The sequence below is a fragment of the Hippocampus zosterae genome, chromosome 11 (assembly GCF_025434085.1).
Source record: "Hippocampus zosterae strain Florida chromosome 11, ASM2543408v3, whole genome shotgun sequence".
Lineage (NCBI taxonomy): Eukaryota > Metazoa > Chordata > Actinopteri > Syngnathiformes > Syngnathidae > Hippocampus > Hippocampus zosterae.
This window is the reverse complement of record NC_067461.1, coordinates 4,938,520-4,965,969: the sequence shown is the minus strand read 5'-3', so window position 1 is coordinate 4,965,969 and position 27,450 is coordinate 4,938,520. Positions and strand designations below refer to the sequence as shown.

The 27,450-nt window shown below is 43.0% G+C and overlaps 2 protein-coding genes across 3 annotated transcripts; one reads left to right on the top strand and one right to left on the bottom strand.

Annotated features, from left to right (window-relative positions):
* Nucleotides 1-453: 453 nt before the first annotated feature.
* LOC127610130 (phosphatidylcholine:ceramide cholinephosphotransferase 1-like) lies at nucleotides 454-21,457 on the bottom strand. Of its 2 annotated transcripts, none has more exons than XM_052079898.1 (6): nucleotides 21,331-21,457; nucleotides 6,031-6,847; nucleotides 5,004-5,121; nucleotides 4,716-4,869; nucleotides 3,690-3,856; nucleotides 454-3,575 (listed from the first exon to the last, which is right to left on the bottom strand). In XM_052079898.1, exons 2-6 carry the CDS (start codon nucleotides 6,630-6,632, stop codon nucleotides 3,399-3,401), a joined length of 1,218 nt encoding a protein of 405 aa, XP_051935858.1. In that variant the 5' UTR covers nucleotides 6,633-6,847; nucleotides 21,331-21,457; the 3' UTR covers nucleotides 454-3,398. The 2 variants fall into 2 exon arrangements, with proteins under 2 accessions (XP_051935858.1, XP_051935859.1); XM_052079899.1 differs by lacking the exon at nucleotides 21,331-21,457 and adding an exon at nucleotides 18,684-18,808.
* LOC127610128 (multiple inositol polyphosphate phosphatase 1-like) lies at nucleotides 20,520-26,489 on the top strand. Its single transcript, XM_052079894.1, has 6 exons — nucleotides 20,520-20,707; nucleotides 22,682-23,456; nucleotides 24,106-24,300; nucleotides 24,486-24,583; nucleotides 25,671-25,801; nucleotides 26,078-26,489. The coding sequence occupies exons 2-6, from the start codon at nucleotides 22,886-22,888 to the stop codon at nucleotides 26,481-26,483; spliced, it is 1,401 nt and encodes a 466-aa protein (XP_051935854.1). The 5' UTR covers nucleotides 20,520-20,707; nucleotides 22,682-22,885; the 3' UTR covers nucleotides 26,484-26,489.
* Nucleotides 26,490-27,450: the final 961 nt, after the last annotated feature.

Below are 27,450 nucleotides of genomic sequence, written 5' to 3'. Positions count from 1 at the left end.
CCTGCCAAAAAAAAGAAAGAAATAATCACCATAATATGCACTGGTTGCAGCCAATCTGGTGCTTGAATGCTGTACACCACCCGCTTCATTAGTAACACCAGCACATGCCATCCACCTAGAACAAAAATGTAAAATTAGTGAAATCACAAGATTGTTGCTAAGAGACTGTCTTTGGCCCACACCCACACTTTCTATTTTATCAACGACTTCTTAATTTAAAAACACAACAACAAATATTGTGGGTGTGGGGGCGGGAGGGTTCGTCATCTGAATTACCACAGCAACATCTGAAACGTACAATTTGGATAACTAGAAATCAAGCGAGAAACCAAAATGTACTTCACCTGACGTGATGCAACTCCATGTGTCCGCCTGCTGGCTAGTTGTGGAACTGCATTGACGTCATTCTATGAGCTCTAAAACCATAATGACAAAGCTTGGAATCCAACGCTATATAGTAAAACCTTTTTATTCAAGGGCGTCCCATGTAGATTCCTTTATCATATCTTACAAACTGGTGGTATATGCACAAAATGGGATAAACTGCTTGAACAGATGAATATACATACATACAGGATAATTAAAAACAAAAGAAAAAAAAAACAACGGCTTGATTGGCAAACCAAAGACACAAATGTCTTCTCTGCCTTTCATCAGCCATTATTACAGTCCAATTTGGACAATTAGTTCAACCTAATCACGACATGGGTGCACATGAGGAACATGTTGTGCTCTTGTGGAAAACAAAGAGATGATTGGACAATGTCTGTATGAACACTGCTAAGCTTTTTGAACGGTGTGCAAAGTCACAAAAAAAGAAATAGTCCCTAGCCTTCTGCCTTTGACATACTCGACAGAAGAAGAAAAAAAAAGGGGTAGTTTAGCTGTAACCCAAAACAAGGGTTTGGAACTGAAAATTATTTTGTTAGGTTTTCAGCCTGTGACTGTCTAGGTATCATTAAAGCAGGACACTGTTCACATTCAAGGAAAATGACGCCACGATCACTTCACACCACCATCTCGTTGCCCCTTTGGAGACCTCTCACGCTGGATTGTTTTCTCAGTATATTTGGAAGACCGGCGGAGTAAATATACACCGTCTCCAAATTGAAATGCTAAGAACAAGAATGGGGAACCTTTAATTGATTAAAAAATAATTATAATACTCTACTCACAAAAATTTTGTGAGTAACATGATGTAAGGACCAAAAATTTGGGGGGAGGTGTTTTCTAAGAGAGGTAGATTCCCCAGCCCCGTACGGTGGATGAAGCACATTCAGAACCATTTCAGTTATGCTTCCAGTTACTGTTTTACTGCGTCAACTAACTTGAACACTTGACTAGAACCTTCAGTGAACATTCTCTCAGCATGAAGTAATGCTTAAGAAGGGGTACACGCAGACCAATTTTTAGGCCGAATTACAACATGGTCACCTAAATCCACAACAGTCTCTGAAAGATTATCCTGCACGATTATCCTGTGCCGTGGGGTGTTGCAAGTGTCCCCCCCCCCCCCCATCTCTGATGAACTGTCGAAGGGGTGACTCTGATAAACATTAACCAATGGGAAGCCATTGAAACAGGTCCATACACACTAGTACACTCTTTGTCCGTCCTATTAAGACAATACAACACGTTGAGGATAAAAAATGTCTTACTCATACAATTGTTCACGACTAGTGCCGCTTCGGTCTACTACTACAACCTTTGGGCATTTATCCAATATTTCGGATATCCAACTTGAGGTCCTTTACCACTACGCTCTTTGGCCTCACTTGCATGTAAACTTCAGTACGTGTTATTCATGAGCCATAATGTACGAGTAGACGTGCTACTGGTCACATTTTAAAATTGAACTAGTTATTCGTCATGCCCGTCATACAGTGAGCGATGTAACCAAAAGACCAAACTGGACAATCGCTAAGGAAATACATTTGGCCACTCTATGTTCTTATCGGGAAATATTATTTTGAGGCACCACAAAAAGTGTCCTGTGCTGCCCCGCCCCACACTGAAACCCAAACAGCATGACGCGACTGTACACTTGCTGCTGTCGCTACGGTAATAGCAAGAAAGGAAACTGGCATGGTCTAAGAGTGTGGATAAACGGAATCATTCCTTGAGTTTACTCAGAGACTCACTACACTTCACTTTCACATCCATAGGTCCACCATACTTTATTGGTACGGGTTCGCAATAGCCATCTGAATCACACGGCTGTTCGAAAACGTGTATTTGGATGCCGATGCAAATTTTGAGTCGCAGCGCAACTAGTGGACGATGGGTGACAAGAGCTGTAAAAGCACTCTTTCTTTCCACGTGAGGGTCGCTCACGCAGATGTTCAAAAGCGGTAAGCGTGTACCCCGCTTCAGCGCTGGTGTTGCTTCAAAACTTAATGAAATGATACGGACATTCTTAAAAAATATACATATAACAGTCATATTTCCTGTTATCCAAGCGTAAAAGGTCATTACAAAGCATCAAGAAATACACAGATGGGACATGTGTCACACTCATTTGGGAAGACCAATCCTTGCAGTAAGGCTGCCATTTTTTTTGGGGGGGGGGGGGTGTCTTTACATTCATGGAGACAAAACCGGACCCCTTGTGACTCCACTGTAGCTCAAGGGATGCAAGACATATGGTACTTGAAGTTGCTTCACAATCAAGCAAGAAAAGGCACTATGATATTTCTTTATAGATCCTTATAATTTCTTGAAAAAGGTAAAAGTCTTTAAAAAAAAACATTTTGGCGGAGTTTTTTTTTCTCTTGAAAAATAAACATGGTTAGAAAAAATAGTTATTTGCACCTTTGACTCATTTGAGTAAGTTTAGATTACAAAAACGTGAATTATGGTACTTTGATTTAAAAAAAAAAACAAATGCAGGTGACATTTTTAACTTAAAATGTTGTCGCTGTCCAACAAAAAATATCACCAATTGTGTTAATCAAAAACAAAATATTTTTGTGTATTGGGGATTTTAAAAAAAAAATTGGCGTTTTTTACGAGACTACACCTGGGAGAGTAAAAAATAAAAATAAAAAGCACAAAAACATGACATTGATTTTGCGCTAAGTGCAAGTGGGGAAAAACTACTCGTTAGATACATTAATATTACTGAGGATATATATTTTTTTAAATGTTTGAAAATGCTAAGTGACACAAAGGACGATATACCAAAACAAATAAAAAGAAATATTTGATGCTACCTGCAGAGAACAAAAATACACACACACAAAAAAAAAGAAGGGACAGGAGAGAAAACAGAGGCATCACCTGCTTTCGGAGGGAGGAGGGGAAGGAGTGCGCTACATCGAAACTGTACGTTCCGCCTTAAAAAAAAAACAGCACTTTTGGAATTCACAGTCCTGCCTGCCATGACGTCGCGGTGAGCGTCACTGGACATCAAGCCGGCTGTACATGACGCCGCGGTTCCACTGCACAGTTCTCACCCACGGCGGCAGCTGATAGGAGCGGGGAACGATGCCGCTGACGTTCTCTTCCAGGTACAGGAAGAGCTGGTACCACCACACCCGCGAGAAAAGGTTACTCTGCGATGTCTCTTTCAGCGACTGGCGACCACAAAACACGTGTGGAGATGTTGGGAGTTAGCGTACAGGTAGAGATGGAATGAAATGTAAAGGTCACAACACAAGGGGGGGGGGGGGGGGGGGGTGCATACTAACCTGCTGGTTGGCCATCGTGTGGTACCACCAAAAGAGGCGTGTCGTAATAAAGTAGGCCACCACCACATCCACAGTGTAGTGGTCATGCGCCAGAAGGATGCAGAAGACTCCCACAGCGCTCAAGGTCCAGCAGAACCAGTGGTACCACCAGAACCTTCTGGGGGAATCTGCCCGACAAACGGTCATAACACTTGTTTAAGGGGAAATATTATTCAAAAAAATAAAATACAAATTAAACATATACGTATTGGCTTGCATAGAAATAGTTGGGTCTGTGGAGTGCTTGCCCACCCATGAAGTGTGAAATTAAACCTTTTATTAGCTCCCTAGTTCTGAAAAATGTGTCTGAATGAGTCGTTTGGCACTTCCGCCCCTCGTAAGAAAAAAACAATCCGCTAATTTACAAAGTAACTGCACGCAAACAACGTTTCCCCACTTACGACATAATCAGCGAGGGTGGGCGAAGATGGAGAGCAAGTTGCTGCTGTTGCTGCGCTTTTACTAATTAAAAACCAAGCATTTGAAAAATTGTGGTGGTTTTTGGAATGGTATTTTACTTCATTTCAAATGGAGACACGTGATTTGCTGCGCGAGTAAACTGAATTAATAGCTTGGTTACAGAACTTTTTTTTGCAAGTCAAGGCAGCTATGTATATCTCCTTTTTAAAAAAAACAATCCAGTTAATTTCTCCACGAGAGGTCACTATTGCATCAACCAGGCAAACCGGCCAGGAGGATAAAAATTTGCACAAATCAACCTTGTTACTCTCAAAATGCCCGCTGACTGGACCATTCCAAGTCCAAAAGGGCCTAGCTTGCTTGAAGAACACAAAACAGTGTCACGCAAACTGTGCAGTTTTAATATGAAACCTGCAACCTGTGGCTTTGCTAGCGGTTAGTCAAATATGTGCAGTCAGTTTCCTGTGTGACTCCATTTCATGACGCACTTTAGAGAAGTGTTCAATTGTGAACTTTCGGTCACGCATTTCATAACGTGACAATTTTCGCTTGAGCGTCTTGACTTACACTCCTTGATGAAGAGGTACGTTAGCGTTAGCATGACCGTGTGGCCGCTGTATAGGTAATCTCCGCACATGGTGTGGGAGCCCGTGATGGAGAGGCCGCCGCCGGCAATCATCTTCATCACTCTCCTCATCTGTGCTTCCCAGTCGCCCAGAAGCTGAAAGCAGCACAGGTGCATGTACACACAAACACAATTAATCATAACAGATGTTTACGCGTGATGTTGCAGACAGCCTGACAGGTATTATTAATCCCCTTGAAGTCAAATTGACGATACAGTGTGTATAGTACCTTCGGAGAGCATTTGAAGTGCATCCCGGGGACAGGCAGAGTGGTGATGTACATGGTAATACACCGATACAAATACAGTGTACCCACAATGAAAAAGAAGCGCCTGCCTATGATTGACCTGGAAAAACAACAACAAAGTTAGTTCATTTAAAAAAAAATTATGTATATGATTCTCAAACATCTTAAAGAAAGTACTACGTATAAACATTATTAGCTATCCATGAGGATCAATATTGCAGTACGTGGCTTAGTGCTTTGCAAAAACAAGGCAGAGTCAAGTCAAGTCAAGTCAAGTTATTAGGAATGGTTTAGTGAATAATATTATCCATAGTAGCATTATGGCTACTTCGAACATTAATATGGTGCTACAGGAAAGAAAAAAAATGAACCTCAGTCATGGGTGTGGCGGTAACTGCCCTTCGGGAGATTTGAAAAATTCTATGCAAATACATTCAATTTAAATCTAACCAAATTGGATATAACAAATGCACTATACTGGATTAAAAAAAAAAATAAATGACGCTAAATTTGAATATTCGATTCAGTGATTTTCTGAAATTCTGTGACGAGAGAACCGCTGCCATACACAACAAGTGTTACTTGGCCAAACCTACCAAAAAGTTTACTTGGAAAAAAATGTAATACGGTAATCAAACACAGGGGCAATCATATCACAAATTAGGTCACGGATTAAGATTGCAACTGCCTCACACCAGTTCTGTAGACAAACACAATGCGACTTAGCTTCTGAGCTAGATGTCAAGCGAAGCAACTGACAATCCATTTAAATTTCAAAAATAGTAACTTGTGCTTACTTGCTTTGGTGCTGCTGTTTTGGTTAGCAATGGAATTCAATTGAACAGATATTCTATTACTGGCCATTTTGGCAGGCGTCTGTTTGAAGGAGGTGTTTTGTCTTAAGTAGATGATGGGTGATTAATTTGGGTATAAGAGGATTGCTCTGTGGATCACACTTTTTTCTGGGACTCGGAATGGCTGTGTCGCTATCCCCTCATAAAACTCGTACCTGTGCTTTAGGACAGCCCACTGTAAGAGCCACAGCGCCACCAGCAGCATGCCATTAATCTCGCAGATGGAGAAGGCCCATTCAACTCTGTTGAACAGGTCAAAAAATTTGTCGGGCAGGGGTGGGGTGTGCTCTTTCGACGGCACCCTTTCGTGGACCACCGAGATCACGACGGTGGTGGTGACGAAGCACACCACCGCGTAGACGAACGCCACGCCCGTCTTGCCCCACTCGGGCGGTAAGGAGGTGCGCGAGGCCTCCATCGGAGGGATGGGAATGCGCACCATCTCAGCCGTCCGCAATGTCCCGTTCCGTTGGGGTTTAACCGTCCCGTTGGGCAGGCCGCCGGCGTGGCCGTTCGCGTGGCCGTTCTTGTGCGCCTCGATGTGGGTCTCGATCCGCAGTGTCTCCAGACGCTCCAGCAGCTGCTGCCCACCATCCGACGACACCAGCAGGAGCGGCGGTCGGTGAAAGTCGGCCTGCCTGAGCTGCAGCAAGGCGGCGCCGTCCGTCTGGTGCAGGGCGTCAATATACTCAGTCATGCCCTCTTTGCTCAGCCAGTCCGCGACGTCCTTGGCGGACCACGCCGCTACCCTCGTCATATCGGCCGGCGGGCGTGTCCTCGGATGGCAGGTGAAAGGACGCGGGTGGTTCGGCACTTTTAAAGGGCAGGGTTAAATCCACACCAGCTCCGGTGCATGGTGTTTATGGAGCATCGAATCGGAGGTGGTGGTGGTGAGGGGGGGGGCACCCGCAGGGACCCCTTGTGTTCAGGGTCAACAGGTAGAAGTCCAGGTTGTTTTTGGTCGCCGCACACCTGTCGAAGCAAATACATGCTATCACTACATCACACAGCACACAAAGCACTTGGATGCTAACAGTAGCAAAAGCATTCATGCCTCAAAGTAGCTTTTTTTTTTTTTTTAAATAAAAGCAGTGCTTGCATATCCCTTTTAATCTATTCCTTTGATCCCTGGCACGCGACCACTTTTAAATTGGTCACGTCAATCACAAAAAGGTGGCCTTTTAAATAACTCCGGATCACAAATCTACAATCGTTGCGAAAGGAGCACATTTCTAAGTCTCCAACACATCATGTATTACTCACTGAACCCGGTAATGCCAAGTTCTGCTCTTAGACCATTTTTTGACATGCATTACAAAACTTTGGGGCATTTTGTTTAGTTTTTTTTTTCATGCGTAACCATGCGACCAAGTGTAACCATGACGAAAACAAACAAATATCCACAGCAATGGACATATTGTATTAAAGTGAAGAATTATCAGCTGATGAGAGGTTAACTTCAGGCCAGAGATGTTATGATGGGAAGAGGAAAATACGTACAGTGGAGGGGCACAATTTAGGGGAAATTATGTCGCTAAAGTCAGACAAACACTTGGAGTAAACAGCATCATGGAAGTAATTCCACATGGTCCGTTTTTTTTTTAACTCAGCAATGGATTTACAATGCAATATGCATTACCCCATTAATTAATCAAGTAAATCGGCAATGCAATATAAGTGTACTCCATGTGTGACATCCCTTGCTACCAAACCCAAGTTGTTGTAATTATTCTTAATAAACACATCCATCGAGCCAACCTAAACATCTTGTTTCAATTCCGAGCATTGCTTCAAGAGACTTTTGGTGAATACTAGTATGATAAACAAAAGGTTCATGGAAATTTTTCTCATCCATCAAGTTTCTCCATTGTTTATCCTGTCCAGGGAGCGCACCATCATTTATATGTAGAAAATGTGAAAAACGTGGAATCACACAAGTGAAACGTGACTCATATGAATTACATTACGCTTTTTGCTGTCTATTTCCAGAGATTTTTGTGGGCAAAAAATAAAGTCCATTGTCCGCAAAAAAATAAATAAAACATGCAAGGGCAGGCAAGAAACACGTCATTTGAGTATTTCCAAACTGCCAGAAAAAAATATTTTAAATTACTTTTTCCCCCCATTGTACATCTGATAATAAAATACCATGGGCAACGGAGCGTACCGCAAGGAATGTAACCTCGACATGCATCGTTTTTGCATTTTCACGATACCGAGCATTTGTTTACAAAGAGTGATTTCCGTGATGGACACAGGGTGGTTCGGCTAGAGGCCGGGAAGGGAGCGGGAGGTTGAGTTGGAGGTTGGTCAGACAGGAGGGAAATGAGGTGGATGGGGAGCCGGAGGGGGAAGAGGGAGGAACCCATAAATCAAAGAGAAGGTCGACGGCGAGGCAGCCCCACCCCTAGAAAGGCTGCTTGAACTCAGCTCGGAGAGGACAGTGGCTACAGCGGGATCAGTGCCTCATGGCGGGGGCGCGGTGAGGCCCGACACAACCTCTGTGGCTGCGGAGTTGAACAAACGACAGGTGGAAGTAGCCACCTGTCATTACCCTTACGCTAACCGAGATATAGAAAACAACTAATAAGAGTCTGACTCGGACGTGTGTTGAAAAAAAATCGAAGGGAGGCAAGGTCTAAAAACAAACATATGAACAGCACACAAACGGTCTGGCCATGTGACAAGCCAGCTGTGTAGCAGCGGTGTGAGAACATTACTTGGCGGCGATAAAGAGCATGAGACAAAGGGCACTAAAACCAATCTGAGATTAGCTGTCAACGACTCAGCGGTGTGCCAAGGACCTTTGGTCTGTGAATCGGCTTACAGCTCGCGAGCTGAGGAAATAAACTCACCTCCACTGTACTGGCCACAGGAAATGCACAATAATCCCGAAAGGCGGGGGGAAATATGGTCCAGAAAACTGGAACATGTTTGTGCAGTCACATCAAGCATAATAACTGTGATAGTGCAGTCGTTTTCATTAGTTGCAGAACCTGAACACATAGAACACAAATGTGCCAGTGATAAGCAATTTGGACTGCCCCCCCCTCAAAAAAAAAGGGGACGGGGTGACCATTAGTAGAGTCACCTCACGATCGGCTTCAGGGTACTGGATTCCAGGACTGTGCCATGTCGCAAGCTTCCTAAAACCCAACAAGTACCTTAACCTAAATCCTGGGATCTATCAATTGGTAGACTCAAAAACAAAACACTAATGCGAGGGATGCCGGGACAGTACTAGTACCGGTTTCTAAATAAATTATATATATATATATAAATAAGCACAAATGCCACTGAACCAGTCTGACATTCACCTTCCGGGGAAGGAACTAAGTCAGCCGCGCGAAGGTACTTAAATAATCCGGCAAGTAATGAGTCCCGGTGCCCGCTGGGCTTCGTGCTGTGATACATCATTTGACTCTCTCCATTTTATAGTCAAAAACGCAGAAGTACAATGGCATCCAGATATCTACCGGTACTTGTTTATATCCATCCACCCCAACACATCTGATTCAAATGACCAGCTCATCAGCGAGCTCTGTGGAGGCCTGAAACAATCATGAACAATTGAATTGGGTGTGTTGGGAGAAGGGATGGATCCAAAACCAGCAGGATATGGCTCTCGAGGAACCGGGGTTTCCTAACCCTTGGCACCAGATGAGACATCCATTTTTGTCTCTCAGTTTTTCCTTTGTCTCTTGTGAATACAATCACTTGCTGTCGGGTATTCGCGGACTGAGAAACCACGCAACTGAAATATCTTGTGTGACGGGCTACATTGAAGGGAACTGTGTGAGATCATCATGAAGTTGTGTGTTGAATTTTGGATGCGAGTAAAACTCAAAAATAGGGATTAAAAATATTCATTCATTCATTCATCTTCCGTACTGCTTGATCCTCACTAGGGTCGCGGGGGTGCTGGAGCCTATCTCAGCTGTCTCCGGGCAGTAGGCGGGGGACACCCTGAATCGGTCGCCAGCCAATCGCAGGGCACACATAGACGAACAACCATTCACACTCACACTCACACCTAGGGACAATTTAGAGTGTTCAATCAGCCTGCCATGCATATTTTTTTTGGAATGTGGGAGGAAACCGGAGCACCCGGAGAAAACCCACGCAGGCCCGGGGAGAACATGCAAACTCCACACAGGGAGGCCGGAGCTGGAATCGAACCCGGTACCTCTGCACTGTGAAGCCGACGTGCTAACCACTGGACTACCGGGCCGCCCGTGATTAAAAATATAATAATCAAGCTAAATGGTTTAAGATGTCGGTACATTATGGAGAAGCGGTACTATCTATCGTGAGTTCTCAGACGTAATACTTGTACTTGGTCTCAAAACATTTGTTTTTAAAGTGTTGTCACTGCATCGATAGCTAAAATAATGTCAGCGACACTCCGATTCAGATAAAAATCTTGACAGTAGGAACCGAGACACCAAATCAAATATCCTTTGATTGCAAAGAACAACCAAAGTCCAGGAAATGTTCAGCACAAAACAAACTTTAAACGGTCGCTTGAACATTGAAGGTCAGGTCGCCCACCACATGAATAAATAATTTTCCTTGAGATGATTTGTAAATATGACTCTTGTGTGCCTTTACCAACCAGTACGTTCCATTCGTATTATTCATGCAGTGATGGATTTACTCAAGGCAAACAACTCACCAGGCATGAACAAAATTCAGTCACCTGAAGTGAAAAGTGACTGGAGGTAATTTTATGTCTTTTTTTTTTTTTGCATTTTTATGATTAATACAACTACTTCTGTCCACAAAGCGCTGAACCGGTGACAATCGGCGTTTTAAAGTTGCAACAGTTGCAACAAGGTGAACTTTGAGTTGTAATAGCATTCACGGAGCAGCACATTTTTATCAGCGACTGGAGATGATAAAAGGAAAACTTATACATAACTTGACACAGTTCACCTGCTCTTGATTTGCTAATTCTACATTTAAGCTGACGTTTTCATCATGTTTTATTTTATCCTGGAAGATTTATTTTTTATAACTCTACTTTTGCTTCCATCTGGCATTGGCATGTTTTTTGTTTGTTTACGCGAAGATCCCTTTTCTTGAATCAAAGGGTTTTATAACATTGCAGAATATTGACTAATGTATTAATCGACATGTCTGCACTGGGGGCGGCCCGGTACTCCAGTGGTTAGCGCGTCGACCACACAGTGCAGAGGTACCGGGTTCAATTCCAGCTCCGGCCTCCCTGTGTGGAGTTTGCGTGTTCTCCCCGTGTCTGCGTGGGTTTTCTCCGGGTACTCCGGTTTCCTCCCACATTCCAAAAACATACTCCAAATTGTCCCTCGGTGTGAGCGTGAGCCGGCGACCCTTTTGAGGATAAATCTGGTCAGAAAATGGATGGATGTCTGCACTGCTCAGATTTTTTTTCTCCACAAAACACTGGCAACGATGTAGCAAATAGCAACTCTGGTGCAGGTATTAGCTAAACATCACCGACCCCCCCCCCCCCCCCAAAAAAAACGGCACTTGCCCCGCGTGTGTTACATTTTTCCACTATGAAAAATGAGCGGGGCCAAGTTGAGAAAGCGAGAGAGAAAGGATGGCAGGGGATTCACAGGGCAGTGCACGTGACGCGACCAGAAAAAGATCCCACCCAGGAGGACAATACGTCAAGCTGACACAAACATAAACACACCATCCGCGGCTCGTCTTTATGAAGCCCGGAGTGGAAGCAAATGAGTCATTTGGGGAAGGGGGTGTGGGGTGGGCTTTGAAAAGCTCTTGGCATGGGAGAGGAGACTCGAGATGGCCTTGTGTGTCATGGAACTGAAGTACGGCAGTCGAAATCCACATTGAGCATCTTGCGTGCTTTGCTCGGTTGGGACGTGATTTGCAAATCATTGTATTCCGTTTTGATCGCGGTGTAACACAACCGCCCAACTTCATCGGAATCCGGTTTAGATAACTTCCATTATTTCCTATGGGAGAATTGTTCTGAGAAGTGAACAAAACATCCGCGTTCGACGTGACCCGTGTTCTGAAAACGGCGGCCTTCATCCTTTCTGCTCTTGACAACTCAAGGGGATTGATTGGCGTCATAGAACTTGACAACTGTGTCACACGTTTGTCAGTGTTTTTCTTGCCTTTTTTTTTCCACCCTCTTCCTTCTGCCCCCTCCTCCGAGCTCGTGTGATCAGGAGCCAGCTGCCGATGCCTGTCGCCGCTCGCTCTCCCACCCTGGAGCTCGACTGTTGCTTCCCGTCTCCCTTCGCACGTTGTCGTCCGTTTTGATTTTCTTCCTGTCCTCAAAAAAAAAAAAAACTATTAAAATTGTAGTTTGTGATATGGGAGCTAGTCAAGAAAAAAAAAACACACCAGAGTTGAACAAATTGGCTTTGACAGCTTAACCGTGTCCAAACGTTAGGATATGGTGTTTCAAGAGGAAAGTCAAGTATTTCACCGAAATTACTTTTCCCGACCTAAAAATCTCTGAATGCGTATCGAAAAGTTTTGAAAAGCATTTATGGCAAACACTGTAAATTGCTGAAAAAAATAGCAATATATACATTTGGTCCTGAGCCCATTTTCAAAGGGAGTGTTTTGTTATTCCAGAGGGTGTGGATTTTTGATTGGGACTTTCCCCCCCAACCCAAACAATGGCATCCTGTAACAGGCTATTTACTTTGTGGGATAAAGGTTGACTTCATATTCTCACCTGTATCCCTTTACACTTGGTTTCAGTGTTGAGCTGTTAAGGAACCGAGAACCTCAGTAGTTTAGCATTCACCTTTTAAACTTCCCTTCACGGCTTTCAGTTTGCGTTATTAGCAAGGAACATGTTGAAAAGTTGTTGTCAACTTCCACTTTATACACTCGTAATCAAAGTCTCCAAAAATTTAACAGAAAGCGACAAGATCAACAAATTGTTTCAGTTTTCCGAATAAACCTCTCCTGAACTTATCTTATTTCGAGTAATAGCATCAGGTTGATTGTAAAATTAGACAAAATTGCTTGCATTTGAAGCATGGCATTAAAAAAATAAAAAGCGTGACACAAAAAAATGGTCAGAGATTTAGTAGCTAATGGGATTTTGCTGACATCATTGCCCCCCAACCCTGCTCTTAAAAAAAAAAAAGAAAAAGAAGAGGAGGACAAGGTGCTCTCCCGGATGCTATATTTATCCACACGAGGTCCTTCTTATTGATCCTTGCGGGCAAAAGACTGCTCCAACCCAATAAAGAAAACAAGCGATCATTGCCGCTCGATTAAAGTCCTCCGAAATCTTTAAGCGCTTGGGGTGAAGAGTCGTGTATCCCGTTGTAGGAATTCTAAACAACAGCAGCATACGTTGCGATGTCCTTTCCTCATGGTGACCAGATCAATGCCTCGGGGCATGACTTATGAGAGGTTCAGTCCAACATGGCAACATCATTTGTTAATAAAAGCAGCAACCTAAAACCGCCTTCAATGTTTCCCTTGCAGCGAAGCCCCGCACTCTTGTCTGTTTAACGGCTATTTTTACAGTACACATGCAAGCCGGAATTTTAATTGCATGCATTCACTGTAGTATCATTTTGTTCAAAGATGAAAGAGTCAGAAGGTCCCCCAACTACGGTCCTGTGAGAACAGATATTACCAGAGAAAATAGAGAATATATGCCTTGTGCTGTACGCTTTTCTTGTATGCATTACTGCTCCGTGTGTATAGTAGCAGCCGTTTGAAAAGCAATGGGAAAAAAGTTCCGAACGGTCGTCAAAATGAATGGCCATTGCCCGATGAGTACAGCGCATCAAGAATTTTGAAAATCGGATAATTTTGTGTCTAAAAATATTTTTGGGATGTGTGTGTGTGTGGTATCGCCTATAAAACGTCAAGTGAAAAAAAATAGCTAAAACAGTACAGTTTCATTATTTTTACTCGGCATATCTCTCTGACCATTTCATGTCATCTGCTTCTTGAGGAACCCTTTCTCCGATTGGCTGACAAGTTTCAGGAAAAAAAAATAATAATACTTAATAAACTCATATGGGCCAAAACTCCCAGGGCTTCAAGTCAACGTGTCAAAATGATTGTGACTTTTCAAACGGTGACACTTGCTCTAAAAACTCAATGTAAAGAGCACTAATGGGGCATCATTCGGAAGAGCAGTGCGGGATCCTACAATGGGTCATTCAACACCATTGATTTTCTGTCCCTTTGATACACAGGATTTTAAAGGGGTTTGGAAGTGCTTATTTTTTTTCTTTTTTTTTTTGAATGCTGCAAAACAAGGTTGAGCGCGCGTTCATTCTAATACTCCTGTCTTTTGGATGTTTGAATATGCAGGATGTAATCATCTTTTGTTCTGCGTCAGTTTTAAATATTTGTAATAAACTTTCAACCGTGTGTGACAAATAAACAGCTTGAAGCGAGCACGCTGGACCTCTTACTTGGACAACTGCATGAGCAAGTCTGTTTTGTTTGCTCAAAGTCACCCACTTCTTGACAGCAAGAGTGAGAACAGGTGCTGATGGAATACTTTTAAAAAGTGCGTGTTCGTAAATAAGCTTGAACGTGTTCGAAGCGTGTGGGAGGTGTAAAAAGTGGACCCCGAACCCCGCCGTACACTGGGATTCGACGCATATCCTATCACTATTTACAATGACGACCAGCTATAAACGGGAGGCTAAAATTGCTTCCGTGGAACATTTGCAAGATGTGCAATCATCCCTGAGAAAAAGCAAATACAAGTCATTCTCCAGAGCTTAGCAACCGCACTGGGACAGCAAACTACTTGAAGGAAAAGGCCATAAAGCGTCAGCGACTCCTGCGGATGCCTTTCGGGTGTGGAGAGTAACCAGTGCTAGTTGCTGTCTGCTAATGAGAAAGGCTCCTGTGGATTTATACGCCCTTGATTAGGACGTCAGGCCCGTATGGCCTTGGGGGGCTGGGGGACAGCACAAATTGCAGATCGTCTCTGTTCGATTGCATGTCTAGTACATACCACACTGCGGGGCTTGTTTTGAACAGAAAGCCATTAGAGTGCATTTAGCCCATCTTTGTGTTTACACGGGGATGTCTGTGCGGCTGCTTAAAAGTAGGCAATTACACTTATCAACACTTTACACTCTTGAATTATTAACAGGAACGGAGGAATGAAAATGCTAATAGATTTTAATGTAATGAACATCGGGAAAGGCCAACCTTTTCATGTTTTATGTTGAAATCGAATCATACCGCGCCTCACGCTTTTCTACGCTTAGCTCTGCGTGACGGCCATGTCGAACGATTATCACTGCGGAGTTTCGAAGGCCTGTGGAACACTTTCACAAAGTTTAGGTTGGGTCGACTATCCATTCAGTTGTTTTATTGATCATCAATTGGTGCGTTATGTTAAACAGGGGTGCGCAATGTCATGCTCCAGGTTTCGCACAAAAAAAATAGGCCGAGCCAGCCTCAATTCGAAGTCAAGTCAGCCGCCACAACAATGGCTTCAGAGGACCAAGTTCCTTGATGAAATGACCATACATGTACAAGTTTAGGTCCCGTGGAGAAACCAGATTTGTAGTTGAGACTCAGCCTGATAAGCCAACAGCACTTAACGGGAAACTAGGATCTCAGAAAATTAAACCGGATCGGATTTTATGGATGGCCAACAAATGGTCCGACCAAGATTTTATAAAGTGCCAGTGAAGTGTGTGCGTGTGTGTATAAAAGGTTAAAAACAACTAGCATCAAGTTGTTCTTGGGGCAAACAAGTAACAGATCTGTACAGCATGTGGAACACCAATATGATTTTCATCTACTCACATTTTGGATTGTGTTCAATTTTTGGATGGAGGACAATGCGAGAAATTGGAGCAGTCAGAGCTTTTTGGGGTTTTAGCAAATGGCAATTGCAGCCTGACAATATTTGAGTGGAAATCAAACAAACTTTGAGACAGAGGAATGCAGAGGTGGCAGATGAGGGAATAAAGGCTACGATCGTAAAACAAAAGACTGCAAGTCGCAACAGGAGGACCCCTCAGCTCAGGAAAGCGGTGTTGCTTCCAATTCCTTTCATGAAATCCATTCGGCAGCCTTGCCGCCGTCATTTTGTTCGTCCTCGGCAAAAACGCTGGCCTCTTTCCATTGTTTCCTTGTGTTTTTCCTCAAGTACACAAAAGTAGGCTCAAGCCAGCAGCGCTAACCCAGAATTCCAAAATGCCGTTGTAGGCCACAGAAAATTGGGACATCATGTGAGTGGGAGTAAAACTTCATGTGTTTCTAATTACGGCACAACAAAAACGAAAGCGAGTTTGTTTTGTGGTTCTTTGGGTGGGGGAAAGGGGGAACTATGATCGAAACAAAATTATTTAAATTATCTCTGATAGCAAGCTCCAAATAGTACAAGTTAGTGTTTTGCCATTCTTTGGTCACACTATCTTGTTAACAGCATTTGGCACAGGCCGCAGTTGGGTGTCTTGCGGTAACAACGTGCCGGAGTATAAAAGACGGAAGTGCAAAATGTATTTCAGAGTCAAGGCGGGGATGTTTTTGCACTTTTTTTCCATTGCGTATTCAGATATGCGACTCGAAAAAAAATATTGCACAATGGCTCAACGAGTCTATTATTCCTGACAACTTGTTTTGTTTTGTTTTTATTTATCTGCATTCGCACACAAGTTGTGGTGTTGTTAACTTGGCTGTTTTGTGTTTCTAAAGCTGTCAGTCAGAAGATAAACAATAACGCGCAAAAAGGAAAAAGACGCCCCCACTGAGATAAGCAAGGGCTATTCATGGTCGAGTTTTACGCCACTGTCAAAACACTTGAAATAGCCAACACTGTAATCCTCATGATCGACGAGCATATAAAAAAAAAGTAACCTGAATTATTGGCAAATTGGATTAGCAAGTAGCACACAAAGTCAAAAGGCCCACAGTCAGTAAAAGAGCAGAAAGACAAACAAAACACTATTTTCGATGAAAACAAACAAATCAGAAGTCAACCACACTCACGATTTTAATTTTGTTCAGAAATTCGAGTCAATAGCAAGATATCATTTACTATTTTACTCTCCGCATCACATGAATTTTCATTGCAATGTGATGACTTTTACTCTTCTGAGAGATGATCCAATTTATGAAGGAAAACAGGACGGATTTGCATGTATTCAAATTCTAGATAATAAACGCAAAAACTTCACAAACACTCTTTGAGTGACACCGTTTCAACCTTCAGATGTGGGCCCAACTTATCAATCGCTTATCTCTAATGATGCCCTGTAATTGGCTGGCAACCAGTTCAGGGTGTTCCTCGCCTACTGCCCAAAGACTGCTCGGATAGGCTGTGGCGACGTCGACGTCACTATTCTACATTAATCAGTGTTATCACATTATACAGTGAAACTCCTCTACAACGAAACATACATGGGTGAAAATACCCCCTAGTTGGGGGGGGGGGGGGGAATCATGTATGAAAGCCATTCTGCTCCCCCAACAACGAAAAGTCCCAGTGTTCCGTTCTACGAAATCTTTTTCTCTGCTCTTGCCTCGCAACGAGATTCACTACAAGGAAAACAACCCTTCCGCAAAAGTCTAATCCAACTTCAGCATGCCACAGCGTCCTCTACTGCTTCGTTCGAAAACGGCAACAGTCACCACCACACTGGTTTACACATGCGTAGTAGTACAGGAAGTATTTGCAGCACGAACGTTGCATTGCTAAAATGGACAAAACGGACCTTTGCATACCAGTTAAGTTAAGAAAAGCTTTAACGCTTGAAGACAGTATAAAGATAATAAAAATGAAAGATGGAGGAAGCAAAATAAAAGATATTATGCAAGAAACGTTATGAAAGTGAAAGTAAATGCTGATTTCACAATTTCTTTCCCCGTTTTTCTTTCTACCCAGGCTATAAAGTGTCAAATAAGTGTATGCTCATACTTATGCACTATTGGAATAAAAATAAAAAGTACACATACGTTTTGTGTGTGTGTTCGTGTTTACGTCTGAGATACAATTTGCTACAGTGAAGTCCACTGTTGTGAAAATTTTCTTGCTGCAAACATTATTTCGTTGTAGAGGAGTTTCACTGTAGTTGACAACAAAAAAATAAATAATACTTTCGTTGTTCAACCCATAATACACACCCACTGATTTTTAACATCTTAACCCTTTGAGGGGCAGCGGTTACGACACTGGACATCTTATGTTATTGGGTTACAGGGAGCATGAGAGGGTTAAACCTTTTTTTTTTAATGTGAGGGAAAATTGACTGCATAGTGTGCCGTGTACTCAAGGCGACCAACACAGGACACCACACACACACATCCCGACAGAAAAGTCATTGTTTCCACCAGTGAGAGGAAGAAACTGTGAGTCTTCCCCGCTTGTGGACAGTCAGATAGTCATTGCCTTGGCAGTGACACATCCTGGCAACAATAAACCCCTTTGACTCAATTGCTACATTTTGCCTCCGAACTTCACACTGACTTTGGGGCATTAACGCTGCGCCTGAGAGAATATGTGACAACTCAGTTTTAATCCATTTAATGTTATCAATCCAACCTTTTCACAGCTCAAATTCTGGCAAGGATTTCCAAAAGGTTCAAGAGTGTGCTCAAGAGATTTATTTTGACCATTCTTCCAGTTGCGCATTTGTGAGATCACATGCTCATGCCGGACAATAAGGGAGGAGAAATGCTCAAACTGTTTGCACACAATTGGGAGCATTGAATTGTCCAAATAACTTGATAAAATGAGGCATTAAGAGTTCCGTTCAACCGAACTAAGTGGCCAAGATTTAGTGTAATTCTGCGATAGAAACACATTATGGGTTGAATAAGAACAGCTCGAGAGCGAAACCTTCTCAGCCAGGAACTGTGAGATGCTCAGAGCATTGAGTGCACGGCTGCCACAGTTCTCAGCTGTCTTCTCACACACTGAATGAAGTAATCAGCTGGGGGATCTCTTTATAAGGGCTGTTCACACGGCAAGTCCTTTGCTGCACCGGGGCTGCCCCAGTAGAGCGTTCACACGTGCAAATTAGCTCCGGCGTATCCCCGGAAAAGAGCTTATACCGGACCAAATTTGCTCCGCAGCAAATGCTCGTTTGCGAAGCAGCACCGATGTAAATTTGCACGTGTGAACTGGGTTAAATTAGCTCCAGAGCAAATGCTTGTGAAGAGTACGTATGGCGAGAATGCGTTGCTTTCGTGCTCTGTCGAACTTCCGTAATGTGTTGATTCATAATGACACAAGACTTGGCTAGTAACATCTTTCCTTTTGTAGAAGACTGGACTGTCTCGGAGTCGTTTGTTCCTTTGTTCACAACCCCCCGCCCCCATATAATGTATTTTGTGATTTCCTCTCTTGATTTTCTGTTTGGCGCATTAGTATTTGCTTTTCTGAGTGTCATTGAAGTCATCGTTCATTTACGTTTTCTTGGGCGGTCACTCTCGAGCAGAAGGCACGGAAACCGAGAAGGAGAAGGATGTGCCGGTCCAGTAGTCGCTTGAGTTGTGTATATACAGTACGTTTTAAAAAGAACCAACACGACAGCTCGTTTGTTTTCTGTCGCTTTGCTCCGCTGCAGAAACTGCCGTGTGAACGCAAGTGGGGCAGCGCCGACACTGTACGGGGCTGCCCCGCTCAGCGGCTTTGTACGTGTTAACGCTCCACACAATTTGCTGCGGTGCAAAATATCCCGCAACAAAATATCTCGGTGCAGCACCGGAGCAAATGTGTGCCGTGTGAACGGCCCTTTAGATGTGCTGGTTGATTGTCTTGCACACACTGAAGGGGAAAATCCATCATTGAAATATCTTTTGTGACACAACTTGCAGCAGCAAACCGTGTGTCAATGTCACATTAACCGCAGCGGATTAGTACTGGGATGTCACCTGAGTTCATATGAGTCAAGGCAGGTGATAATACCAGCTTTATTAAGTTACCAGTACCCGCGACAGCGGCTGATACCAATGACTGACTGCACATTTTTATAATTGAACTGCACCCACGTCCATCTACTGGTACTCTCATTGAGATGGGGTTTCTTTATGAGTGTTTATATGGTTTATATTAATGCTTGGAGTGCATTGTTAAGTGTTTTTACCGAAATACTCCTGTTTATTTGTGATCTCAATTTCAGCATGGCTGATGGCGTTTTCTACTTTTGAATTTAGTCCGTATCCATCCTCTTACATGCCTATTAAGATGAAAATTAAAGTTTCTGTGTGTTTATGAGATCTATATTCAGGTTGAGAGGGCACTACTTGTGATGCCCTAGTAATATGGGTGATACGATGACTTTCTCCATTACAGTATTTCATGTATAATTTTTTTTTCATACATTTACCTGCTTTCATCGACTGAGAAAAATAGGTTTGTATTCAGTACATTAATATGCTCGATTTTTCCTGCTGAACACAGTACAGGCAACATAGAACTTTTACTTGCGAGTATTATACACTCATAACTGAGCATTATGTCACTAATTGCCAACTTCAAGATGTCATAAACAGTTGAACCTGAATTACTTTGAATTTCAAATTTATTTGAACACAAGCATACTGATTTTTTACACGCAATCTGCACATTGTCCGTCCATTGTTCGGAATCACATTTAACCATTTATTTTCAAAGCGATGAAACATCAATACAAGTCAATGGGGAGGAAACGTTCCACTTGGTCCCGCCCTGTTCCAGCGGTTCTGTACTAGTTTTAGCCGAAAAAGTAACAACCCTCAGTCACAGTGTAACGCGGACTTGCTACCATTACTACTTGAAGTTAATATTTTACCAAGAACCGAACCTCCGTCAGGGCGATTCGCTGCCCCCGACGTGAAACGCTAGCCGACACACCTGTGACATAGACATTCGTCCACACGGTAGGTTTATTTAAACATGCTAAAAAAAGACACGGTCCGCGTGTGCACGAAGGGTGAAGGCCGACTGCGATGGTGTTTTGTGGTACTTAAGGGCTTAGAGGCTGGAAAACCTAAAATAGACGAGTAAAAGCTTGGCAGTTTTAGCTAGCTTGCTGGATTAGCTAAAAACACACTAGACATTCGGCCCGGAACCGTTAGCTGGCTCGACCCCACACCAGAATACATTAGCCAAAGTGCTAAACTACCATCTCAAACACTAACCAGCGAGGTCTCCACGATTAAACGACAACACAAAATACGGCACAACGGTCACTCAAAATCGGCGTCGTGGTAAGTACACGGCGCGACGCGACATCAAAAATGTTAGGTTCCTTAACGAGGCCAGATAGAAACCCAAGTTCGCCGCATTTGGGGCATCCCGCGAGGCGAATGTGTGGATTAAACGTGAGCGACAGCGGCGCAGATTTTCCAAGAGTCTGCGTCGGGAAACAGTGACACCGGAGCCACATTCAACATTGGCCCAACGACGAGTTTCACACATGGGTGACACGATTTCGCCGCAACTGCTTTCGACGCTTGAAAACGTTGTAATTCAACATTTAAAAATCGTGTGGTTATCTTACCGTGGAGTCTTTGAACTAGTTATCTTCCAAGTGCCGAGGCAGTGATCGTGTTGCGCCACACGTCACTCCGTTAAATCCGACTGGCGTACTCCTGACCAGGCGCTTAACAACAGTACAGAGAAGTAGGGAGTCCTTGCGTGACGTCACGCATGGCGCGTTCGCGTGCTCTCGGAGATTGTAGAAACGCAAAACACGCCCCGAGAGGAAAAACATCGTATTCCCTGGTATTTCAAGGGTTCTTAACAAGACTGACTTCAACAATAATAACAATAATATAATTTTGTGTTTTTTAATTTTTGTAAATGGCAGCGACACGAAGCGTAATACGGTGGAGTACTCTCATGTCGTATCGAGTGAGATGTAAGTGAACAGCAGAGCTGGAGTTGGATCAGCTTCGAGGGTTCTTGCAGCCATCTGTTGGCCAGAAATGTAGCTTACATTTAAACTAAAAAAAAACAAGACAAAAAAATGTACGTTGTCTAGCAGAAATTATTTATTTGTGGAGAACTTTAATATAATGATTCCATATTAAAACTACTTTTAATGTAAATCTGGATTTATTCCACTTTCTTGAGGAAAAATTATGTGTGATTATTTTCCTTTTTTTATTTAATTACACTCCCCAAAAATGTTTTAGCTTGAAGAAATAAAAAATGTGTACGTTATTTAGCAGAAATTATGGATTTGTCAAGATCTCTAATTCAATGAAATCCGTATTTAACAAACACTCACATATTTTGTGTATCTTGAAATTAGAACCTAATTTATCTTCTGTGTGATCAAAAACTATTTAATACAAATTTGGGCTATTCAAGTCGCATCTGTTTAATGTAATTGTATCCCATATAAAGATGTATCATTAGAAAAACAGATGATTTTACAGAGTGGGGGAAAAGGACAACACAGGATTTCCCCAAATAAAATGCAATATAACAAACAGGAAAAGAAACAAACAGAATCAGAATCATCTTTATTGGCCAAGTATGTAGAACACACAAGGAATTTGTCTCCGGTATAACACTAAGTTCAGTTAGCTTCATGCTGTACCATCATCTACCATCCGCTTCTTGCTACACAGGGGAATTGGAACCAGTTAGGTCAGTCCTGTCTAGAACATCGACCAAAAATTTATGTTTCGCATTCTCAACTGCACGCACATGCTCCAAAAGAGATGTTGCGATATGCCATCCACATCAACTTTACGTTGGTTACCCGCAGGATGTGGAGGGGAAACTAGGTCACTGGTATGATATTTACTGCAAGTCGAACGGCATTCTTGTCCAGTCAGCTGATCTTGGTGATCACATTTTAAATATATTGTACCACAACTTAAACTTGTTTTCCTTTCCAGATTAAACATGTTGAATTGACTACCAAAGCACGCCACCTGACAGAGTACTTGCACCGCAGATAAGGCCTCAGTCACTGGGCGTGACCTATCAGCTATCCAAAGTTCAGGTTAATGTGAAACTCCTCAGGGCAGCCAATTTTTTCGTCTTTTTAAAAAACAACAACTCTCGAACAGGACGGCACAGTTTTTGGACTAGGCTGAATCATGCAGATCAACTTTCGGATGATCCTCCTTGTTTACTTGGTAGGCACACTTCACTGCTCCAGCTGTTTTCGTAGCAAAGCCAGTATTCCAAGGATTGCCAAATATTTTGGTACCAAAGGTCGGTATGAAGACGTAAACCCTCATCTTTTAGAGGACATACTGGCCGTCAACACATCCATCCTGCAGCCTCCATTTTCACAATGCCGTCCCATTCATCTGACTGCTATTATAAGACACGGCACGAGATACCCGACGAGAGCGATCTTCAAGCACATGCAAGACATGTACAACATGGTAAAAAGTGCCACGCCTGACAAAGAGAACTGGGTATGCGAGATCCAGACCCAGTGGAAGATGTGGTATTCTGATGACATGGACGGTCGGTTAGCCCGGAAAGGCGTGGATGATCACAAACATCTGGCGGTCAGGCTGTCCAAGCTGTTCCCCACGCTGCTTTCTGAGGAGAATCTTCGAGGAGGACTTGTGAAGTTTATAAGCAGCTCTAAGCACAGGTGCCTCAACAGCACTTTGTCCTTCATGGCGGGACTGACAGAGCAGTGGGGTATTCAAGGTAGTCACCTCTCGACGCAGCTCCATTTCGAAAGCACTTTAGCAACAGCCGCCGCTGTAAAAAAAAAAGTGGTGCACATAAAGCACAATAAAGTAAATAATATAAGATAAGATATCCTTTATTTGTCCCACAATGGGAAAATTTACAGCCTCCAGCAGCAAGAATGTATGTAGAAAGAAGAAGATAAAAAATAAATAAATAAATAAACATTCGGACTGATTTTAAAAATCATCTTTTGAGATAGATATTTATGCTGATTACAATTTTTTGTAATTATGACTGTAATTATTACTTAACTACTGCATTATCATCGGTTTGTGATGCTACACCTACATAAGCATTTCCGATGTATATATACATTCGAGTTATCGTATATTCAGGGACGTATAATTACAAGCACCGAAAATACAGGATAAAGAATCTTAAAGATACACAGAAACAAGATCATAAAAGACAGAATTATTAATAGTTATAACCTCGGTTTTCCCCCATAGGACATAATGGAAATCAACTCTTTTAACAAAACCATAAATAAGGTGTTGTCAATCTTGAAATGTAAAAACTGAAGAAAGAAGTAATGTCATGAATTTTCAGCTTTTCTGATCTTTTTTTTTTAACATGACTGCGTACCTCCCTGTCGCCAACCTAGATCAGACATTTGACTACGAGGTGAACGACGCTCTCATGAAGTATTTTGTCCACTGCACCAAGTTTGTGGAGGATGTTATCGGGAACCCCTCAGCCCTGTCGCAAGTTGACAAATTCAAAGAGGGACCGGAGATGAAGTCAGTCCGGGAGAAGATTGCCAACCAACTCCGAGTCCCCTACAAGAACATCACAGCTGGTCAGTGGTTTGATTTTATTGACAAGATGATCCGAGTTCTCAGATTCTCATGTTTGTATTCAAAACAGTCATCACTATGATGTCATAAAATGTGCTGACTGAGCAGCCGCTGCCTCTGAATTTTTACAAACCAATCCTGGCATTTCTCCAAATGTTTTCTGCGCGCTTGTCTCATTTCTCCGCAGACATGGCTGATGCTGCAATGAACTTGTGCGCCTATGAGTTGGCCATCAAGACCGTCAACTCTCCCTGGTGTCAGAGCTTGGATGAGGTTGACGCTAAGGTACGGGGCCAGACCCGGTGGGTTTTATAATCACAAAGGTGAACTTTTGGAGGTTTGAGGGATGGGTCCTTATAATACAAGGTTGAACCATTTTTTCTTTAGCAACTAATGTAAATAAATAATCCAGTCCATGGCCAAATAGTCGTCAGAATAAAACATTTATTAACTGTACAAGCGATGGCTAGAGTAGGTTTTTAACATTCAGTTAACTATTCGTAAGTAATCTTTCAACATTTTCTTGTTCTTTTTAATACCCTGTCAAGGTAATTAGGACTTAGGTTTCTAAATTTATTATACACGGTCGACATAATTGTTGGGGGGAAAAAATGCTAACTGTATAGCACTCAGTTGTGGAGCTATGGCGTTGCCCCTTTTCACCATGTCAGTTTTCCTGATTTTAGAGGGGGGCATGGCTAAAATGCAGTCCAGTGACGCACTTGGACATCTGACAGCACCTCCCCCTGCCTCACTTGAGCCTCTTCATTTGCATTGCTTGCGCAATTACAAGTTACTTTGCTGTTATTCCTCGACCCACTTCTACCACTGCAGTGAGCAAGTAGCTAGCTAGCAACACCTACAACCAGAAAAATCATCTCCCCAAGATGCCACAAATGGCTGAACAGCTCGGAGTCCGTCCCGTCCACCAGAAAAAAGGACTCCCATAGCGTGTTTGCTTGCAAGCTAGCTGGGGGCTAACAGGCCTCGCTTTGATGGGCAATATCTGTATGTGGAGATACTGTATTTTCACTGCTAAACCATGTTAAGATTTGTCGACATAAAAATGATGCTAAGGCAAAGTAGTTTTCATTCTCCAACAGTGAGGGGAAAAATGAGGCCCTGTAAGTTTGAACTTCCTGTTTCACGACCTACTGGCCATTTGACTGTAAACAGTTAAGTCATGAGCCCGCTCAACCCACAGTGCGTTTCATCATCAGCTTTGTCACCGTGGTTAGTCCTTGACAAACACGCCGCCATTATTCACATCACAAAAGACGTTTTATGTCCGATCCGATCTTTAGCTCAGGTAGCCCGTAATGAGAGTAGCGTGAAAACCACATGGCCTCAGATATTTTTTTGGGGTCAACAGATAGTGGAGTATGCGAATGACCTGAGGCAATTCTGGAAGAGAGGCTACGGTCACGATATTAACAGCAAGTCCAGCTGCATTCTTTTCCATGATGTCTTCAGTCGTCTGGACAAAGCGGCCAATGAAAACACGTGAGTACAATGTCACTCTATGCAGACGGTGCCTTGACTCTTGTAACTCTTTTGCAGTGAACCGAACTCCCACTACCCCACTGTTGGTGGGGTATAGAAACCGAGTCCGACTGCGAATAGCTGTGAATAATTGATCTTCCCTAATAATTGCCATTAAAAAAATTAAACTGTCAGAAAAAAACACAAATAAGCAGGGGATTGGGTCAAAACTGTTTTCCACAAATCACATCATATTTTTCACTATTCGTGAATGGATCTTCTTCCATAACAATTTAGGTCCGGCCAGCAGGTGACCGAAGCAGTGACGATCCAAGTAGGCCACGGAGAGACCCTCCTTCCGCTGTACACTCTCATGGGTTTCTTCAAGGATGACGAACCCCTGACGTCATCAAACTACGCATCGCAACACCAACGCTCTTTCCGTCCCAGCCTCGTGCTACCGTATGCGGCGAACCTGCTACTCGCGCTGTATGACTGCGGAGAAGGAAACTTGAGGTTGCAGCCACTGATTAATGAGAAACCAGTGAGCTTCCCAGGTTTGACCGAGAGTCAGCGGGCACCCATGCCGCTGTATGAAGACGTAAAAAAACACTACAAGGAACTGATCCAAGGGTGTGACTTTGAGACGGAGTGTGAACTGTTCAATAGACGTGATCAAGTTTTAATTAAAGAGGCCTTGTAGAATTAACGGCCAATATACAAGATTGCAACACGTGTGGAAATAAAAGAAAATACCGATACAAGAAAAGAATGTAAAATTTTAACATCAAAAGTGTGTCAACACAAACAAAACACTTTTTTGATACAACTGGGTCAGGGTAATTTTAAAAGAACATACAATCAATTACTTGGGATAAACGGTAATAGGAATCTGTTAGGGTTTGGATGTGACCCCAATAGCACGACAACAGGCAGGTATCATTGAAGCCAACACTTGGCATAGTTTATTGAAGAGTCTTCGCAAAGTCACTCAGAAGGAAGCACGAGGAGTCCACAAGGTAATGTCCACACAAGAAACAAGAAGCTGCAGAAGGTGGCAACAGAGTCCACCGGCATGGTGACAGCACGAACTTGCACTGAGGAATGGTCTGTAGTCGATTTGTACCAGTCCAAACGAACAGATAGGCAACAGGTGGGTGATGAGCTGACGAGTCGCAGTTGTGAGGTGCAGAGCACCCTGGCTGAGGAGGCTGCCTGGCAGGCCCCTCCCTAACAGAATCACATTGTTTACATTACAAATGTGCACATTTTATTATTACCTCTCGCACTACATTTGTGCCTTGAGATGTGTTCACATTCCTTACCAGTAGGCGGCGGTAATGCGCCTGAACTTTGATTTAATATTTCCAAAACAGCTGCTAATAGTGAGTTACCTCACTTTCCACTGCAAGTCAAAAAAAAAATATCGGCCAAATGATGACTTGAATTGTCTCCAAAATCTCTTCTATGAGATCACCTGAATCTTAAGGCACCACTGCAGTTAGTTTAGTAAGAGTAAATATAAGGGCTAATTTTCGAAACGGTATAAAAGCCGAACCACAATGATCAACCTAGCCATGTATGCAGAATCAATTCAAAAACGGTTGAGTATATTCAGATTTAACCAGGGATTTGCTCAAACATGATAACGTTCAAATCTGCAAGTCTGG

Coding starts and splice junctions, on each gene's coding strand:
- LOC127610130 (XM_052079898.1), bottom strand. CDS start 6,632: ATGACGAGGGTAGCGGCGTGGTCCGCCAAGGACGTCGCGGACTGGCTG. Junction 5,122..6,030: donor TGGGCTGTCCTAAAGCACAG/GTACGAGTTTTA, acceptor TTGTTTTTCCAG/GTCAATCATAGGCAGGCGCT. Junction 4,870..5,003: donor ACTTCAAATGCTCTCCGAAG/GTACTATACACA, acceptor TGCTGCTTTCAG/CTTCTGGGCGACTGGGAAGC.
- LOC127610128 (XM_052079894.1), top strand. CDS start 22,886: ATGCAGATCAACTTTCGGATGATCCTCCTTGTTTACTTGGTAGGCACA. Junction 24,301..24,485: donor CTACAAGAACATCACAGCTG/GTCAGTGGTTTG, acceptor ATTTCTCCGCAG/ACATGGCTGATGCTGCAATG. Junction 25,802..26,077: donor AAAGCGGCCAATGAAAACAC/GTGAGTACAATG, acceptor ATAACAATTTAG/GTCCGGCCAGCAGGTGACCG.